Source organism: Actinia tenebrosa, unplaced genomic scaffold, assembly GCF_029948245.1.
Source record: "Actinia tenebrosa isolate PJP-AT-01 unplaced genomic scaffold, QUT_ActTen_1.0 PGA_scaffold9__36_contigs__length_13948895, whole genome shotgun sequence".
NCBI lineage: Eukaryota > Metazoa > Cnidaria > Anthozoa > Actiniaria > Actiniidae > Actinia > Actinia tenebrosa.
The window spans coordinates 3,244,175-3,250,256 of NW_028292586.1; the positions used below are offsets into that span (position 1 = coordinate 3,244,175).

The 6,082-nt window shown below is 37.0% G+C and overlaps 1 protein-coding gene across 1 annotated transcript; it reads left to right on the forward strand.

The window, feature by feature from the left end:
• Positions 1-5,866, forward strand: LOC116302390 (uncharacterized). Its single transcript, XM_089024605.1, has 4 exons — positions 1-301; positions 2,428-2,693; positions 3,333-3,426; positions 3,666-5,866. Exons 1-4 carry the CDS (start codon positions 232-234, stop codon positions 4,130-4,132), a joined length of 897 nt encoding a protein of 298 aa, XP_088880731.1. The 5' UTR covers positions 1-231; the 3' UTR covers positions 4,133-5,866.
• Positions 5,867-6,082: the final 216 nt, after the last annotated feature.

Genomic DNA, 6,082 nt, shown 5'->3' on the forward strand with positions numbered 1-6,082 from the left:
GAGTGTTTTCAAAGTTTTGAAATTGCCGAGTCGGATATACTCCTTTATCGTGCGGATACAAGACATACAAGGCAAAATTCACCGACACAAATTCCATGTCTTTAAAGTAACCAATCATATTCTTGTAATTAGGCCCCGAATCATCAAGTGAATTTGCCCAGTATATGATAGGACATATTATTTTAACTTGAGAAGAGTACAAAGTGTATCAGACCAAGTTCAGCTTTCAACATGGATGTTACTTTGTTGAACTATTTGTATGTACTGATGGTGATGTTGGTAAATGAAGTTACAAGAGTTGGTAAGTATTCTGTAACTTCTTAAATTTTTCTACGGATACAAATATTCTCTCCAAAAATTCCTTAAAAATAATATAGATTATCAGTAAAAATTGAGGTCCCGAATTTCAATTTCTAAATATACGGATGTATTTTCTAAAAATAGTGGCGATTGAGAACATCTAAAAATTTATGTGGGTTTTTTGCCTATTGCTGTACTTATTAATTCCGAAATAAGTTAAAATTATATGTTACACAGAAGTTTAAGCTAACTGAAAATAAGTAATTCGAAAATCTTGTCAGAAAATTTTTCAGTCTCACGGATTGATTTTTCAATCGCGAAAAATATCCTTAAAAAAAAAGGAAAAAAAGGAAAAAAGAAATAAAGAAATAAAGAAATAAAGAAAAAGAGAAAAGAAAGAAAGAAAAGGTTGAGTCCAGTTTTTAAAATGTAACAGCAAAAATGTTTACCTCTTTGCGAAGTTTTCGAAGAAAAACTAAATTTCGTCATGTACTAATCCAAAATTAAAATCATTTCATCTCGCGAAAAAAGATTCAGCAATCGAAACAATTTTCTCAGGCCTAATAAACTTACATTTTACCTTCTTAAAAAAAGGAAAGAATTGTAATAATTGTTAAAAATACAACTGAATTTCGTGTTTTCGTTCGGGACGCTAGTCGCCATTAAAAAAATATTAGAACTTGAATCTTATTTCTAGCTAAAATACGTGAAAATATATAGATGATATATTTGTGAAAATGCAACCAAAATTCATTCAGTTTGATGAACCGTAATCGATCGAACCATAGTTAACTAATGAAAACTTCGGCTCTCAAATCTTTAAAGATTTTTGATAACCTGATAGGAATAATTGCATTTTGATTCGTTCGTTATTGCCCATGACATCTCAATAAAGTAATTGTATTCTCAACCTTGTTAAAAAGACTTGTATTTAAGTGTCGATGTATTTAGTTTATACGACTAATTGGGGACACTGAAATGAAACTGTAATGAAGAAATAATCAAATAAACACAAAGTGTTTTTTTAAGAATCCCAACTGGCAAGGAGGCAAACAAGTTGGCTATTTACAAGCATGGTCCAGAAGCTGAATTTGAACTAATCAGGACAAATACAGTCTCAGCTTGTGGCCACAGCGGGACTCGAACTCAGCACCACCGGATTGCGAGACCAATGCTATGACCACTCGACCATGTTATTCTATCCAACGTTCGCATTTCTTTCATTTAAATTTCGAAATAGCGGGGTACTGGAATTGTTAAGATATGTTTGCTTAAGGAAATATTCTGTCGCTATTCACCTCTTTCATAATATCAGCTTCTCTATTTATTTATTTATTATTTAAAAAAATAATTTAACTCGCAAAAACAGATTAAGCAATGGAAGGTGATTTTCTCTAAAGAATAATTACATATTTTTGATACAAATTCCGAATTGTACTCGAGATCGTGCGATTTCCTATGCTAACAACTGATGACGATTGAATCCTTGAAAGTCGTTAGATAAGTATCGACTACATTTTGTCAGAGCACAAATATCTGTACGTGCGAAAGAGTCAGATATCAAGACGAATACTTTTTCATTACTCTAATCTTACCTGTTAGACCAAACCTAGATATCCAAAGAAGTTCCAGCAAAAGAACCAAGACTGATGGACACCGCTCAAGAACTAGAAAACTATCCTGCGTTCAAAGTCAAAATACAAACTTTCAGTAGTGGCCTATATGGGACTAATTGCCGATTTCGTCTTAATTTTTGGATAACGACAAATACCTATTCATGTAACAGAGACTTACCAAGTTTCAGCGAATACCTAGAATACAGTGTCGAGAAATTAGCGACCACATATAGCTAAGCAGCCTCATGGAGTACCGAGATCCATGGTAAACTAGAATGCACGAGTTTGATATTTCATAACACACTCTGGGATGCATATTTGAATACCTCAAGGGACATTGCCTCTTGTGCGGCAAATGAGGCGTTAAAAAGGACGTTCTTGATCGAATAAATTACCAACAAGGAAATTACTTTATGGCGCAAGTATTATTGAATAACCTCTCGAGTTATTTTGCGTTGTCTCGTAATTATTTCATATCATGACCGATTATATTTTTGTATTTGCTTTTCAGCTGGTGATTGCAATGTTGGTTCCAAGGTCACCTATAGACAATATAGTGACACCATAGTGAACCACACCATCGTTGGCCCCATCATGTCATCTATTACAGCCAAGAATGAGAGAGAATGTGAGATGGAATGTCACCTGGCTGTACCAGACATGTGCTACATGTTCAACTACTATCCCTCGTCTAAGGTTTGTGAGTTGCTCTACAAGGATCGTGCGGCAGAGTACAAGGTGGAGAAGAAGAAAGGATCTACATGCAAGACACGAAAGGTTAGGGAAACATGTATATATATACCTGTCTATAAAGCAATTAAACAGATTATCATTTAAAATATTTTTCATAAAAAAGACAACAACAATATATTGACGGAGATTTTGGACTGAATTAAAGATTCTTATAAAACCTTTAATTCTGTCCAAAATCTCTCTCAATATATGTTGTTTTTTCGCACTTCTTTGATTGAAGGTCGTTGAAATACCAGTCCACGAGCAAGAAACTCGTTTTTTCCCCTGAATAGACCCTTTTCGAGTTCTAAATTACCGCTGTTTTTCTCGGATTATAGACTCATTTGCACAGGGTTAGCCTCGAGTTTGTGCAAAATATTCACGTGTTCCAGTCAAGGTCCGTCGAGTTTCAAAATGTTTGTATTGTTGAAGTTGTGCATTCTTTACTTTTCTGTTGGTATTTGTGAATATTTAAACACTGATACGAGGCTAACCCTGTGCAAATGAGTCTGTAATCAAGGAACACAGCGGTAATTTGGAACTCGAAACTGGTCTCTTAAGAGACCTTTGATAGTGAAGTGAAATGTCACTTTCCTTTTTCAAATATTTTTTTTCCTTCAAAAGATATTGGAGTTTAAAAATGGCGGCCATTTTTCCCATGACATAATATTTTCTTAATTACAGTGTGAATCAAGTTCTTGTGTTGTCGGCACGGCACAACATTGTGTCTCTCTTGGTGACCAGAGCAACACCCTCTGTCTGAACTTCACCGGTTGCAGTAAGTATACAGTTGTCTGTAGCTTAGCCTGCGTAGCGGAGCTTTGGGGGATTGATTTGGGGAGGGGTGTGGGGGAGGAGGAAGTGGTGGGGTGGTTGACTGAGGAGAGAAGAGTTCCCAAAAACCCAATGCTATGCTATGCATTTGCATTGGTTTCGTTATCTTTCGATTAGGGCGTGTGGTATTGCATCGCATTTCCTTCTATTAAATTGTTTTAAAATCTAACGTTTGTCTTTCAGTCATCAAAGCCAACACAGCTCCTGTGTGTATTGGTGCGAAAGACGACAGCTACGGGACATTCTTTGCTCCTGCTGATGGGAAAATCAAGACATTCAAGCTCGTTCACATCTCAGGGGGAATTGCTGCTTATGGAAGTTCTTATGGAGGAGCTCCAGGAAATTGGGGAACTTTGGCTCCTGCAGACCCCCATCCACACCTTGAATTGCACGTCACCGATACCCAGAACTCAAGAATCACCCCTCCATCTGGGTACCCTCTTGATATGAAATGGAATTCAATGCGCTACGAGGTACCAGGCTTCACGGTCATGAGTCCAGATCTCGTGTTCCCTGACATTTCTCTACCTCTTGCTGTGTCCAAAGGAAAAGAGTTCAGGATTTGGGAAGGACAGGATCTCATTAACTCTAATCAAGACAATAACTTTGGACAAACCTGTGCTGACGTGTACGTTTTCTTTCTCGATTAAAGACCCGCCCCAGTGCTTTACTGACATTTTTACATTGTTTTAATTACTGCAGCGGGATGAAAAAAACTTTGGGAAATTCCCAAGTACGCGGCGAAACAAAGTTGAAATTTGCATTGAATTTTAACTTCATAATCTTAACCAGGTTGTTGGAGATCAAACGAAGTTAGGTACAAAGTCTCGCTCTTCACACAAGTAAGAATTGAATGAAAAACTTTGGTTATCTCGCAGTGAATTTTCCAATCCGCTGGGGTTTTTTAAAATACGAGTAATGTGAAATTGAGTGTAAAGCGCTCGGGCAGGATTTCTCGCAAACTTTTCTCACGTGAAAAAAAATGTGTACGTTGCACTACCTTGCACTAAGAGAAGGTACCATGATATACCATTTGATATACCTTGCAATATCGTTTAGGATAAACTTTACACTTATTAATGGTTTGCAAACGCTAAGTTTTCCTTAGAGATTAAAATGACAAAGACATGACAGCCATGTTAGTTGTACTAACAATATGGCGTGTTGACGTAACGTGTAAACGAAACCTTCATTCAGACGTGCACATACTACATTCTAATCAATTTTTCTGTTCAAATAAACACAATTCTCAGCTTACTATAGCTGAACACATCTCAACGATGTGGAATTTTCTCTAACGTTTTCTGCACGTTTTCGGGTCAGTATATTTTCTTCATTTTCTTCAGTGTGCTGACATTGTTTACATACGATTCACGATCATTTTAAGATTGGTATGCAACATGAAACGAAACCTTCACCAACAAAATTCAACGTGTTTCGCTTAAGGTGGAACCAGAGTTTCAAGCTTCCATATCAACCATACACTCTGTAAACTTTAGACAGCTTTTAGAAGATTTTGATTATACTCATTGAAACTTCTTCAAAATTGCCCGCATACTAATATTGAAATGTTTTCTCAAATGACAAAATCTTCTTGCGAAGTTGTTTGAAATTCAGAATTCTTCTTAGTCCCTATGAACTCATTCGACGATACGGCGGTCATCTTGGATCCCAAGGCCGCATTATGTGGCGTCCAGGGGAGCAAACAAAGCAGCCGGTTATAGTAATGATATTGTAAAAAAGAGAATACAACAAAAGATAAATTAAGACGGCTGTACATCGATCGCTTTTACCAATAAAAGAAAGACAAACACACGAAACTATCATCTATGTTTTGTATTACCCCCCTGACAAGATGGCCGCCGTATCGTCGAAGTAGTCCATTCTCATGAGTTGTCCAAGGAGTTTGAACCAGTCACACAATCCTTTGGAAGAAATTTGGGACTTTCTTTTAAAACCTAATGTTTGTGCAAGGGGAAGCCATTGTTAATGCAAGAATCCAATGTTTGCAGGGGACAACTGAGTACGAGAATTTGATTGACTTACCACCTTTGCTTCTGTATGCTAGCGACGGAAGCATAAGAATCTGGTTTTTACTAGCGAGGTAAGGACGGAAGCAGAAGCATTAAGAAAAAGGAAACCTTCCGTGCTTTCTGCTTCTGCTTACGTCTCCGTTGTTTGATTTTCACAGCAACATAAGACGTCTTACGCTTCTGCTTTTGCTTCCGCTTCTGCTTCCGTCGCTAGTGAAAACCAAGCTTTATACTTTTTGACAATTTGTCAGTTTTTGCACCATAATTTAGCTAGTGCTGATGATTGACACCGGGGGTGGAACGACATTAAAACTGTATGCAGGTGGCTAATAAAGCTTTTTATCTGACAAAGTGTAGTACAGTAACACAATGTAAATTTTGAATCACACCATACCGTGGAGAATTAAAGGGAAAATATAGACAACTGATATGGGGCAACAATGAGCTAGAGTGGTTTTACTTCACACGTGAAAGAATAGTCAACTTAAAGTGCAACTACGATGAAATCTTGATGTCTCCAATCTTTACTGTTTAAACACGTGTTAAAGGGCTTTGCAAAAGAAGAGT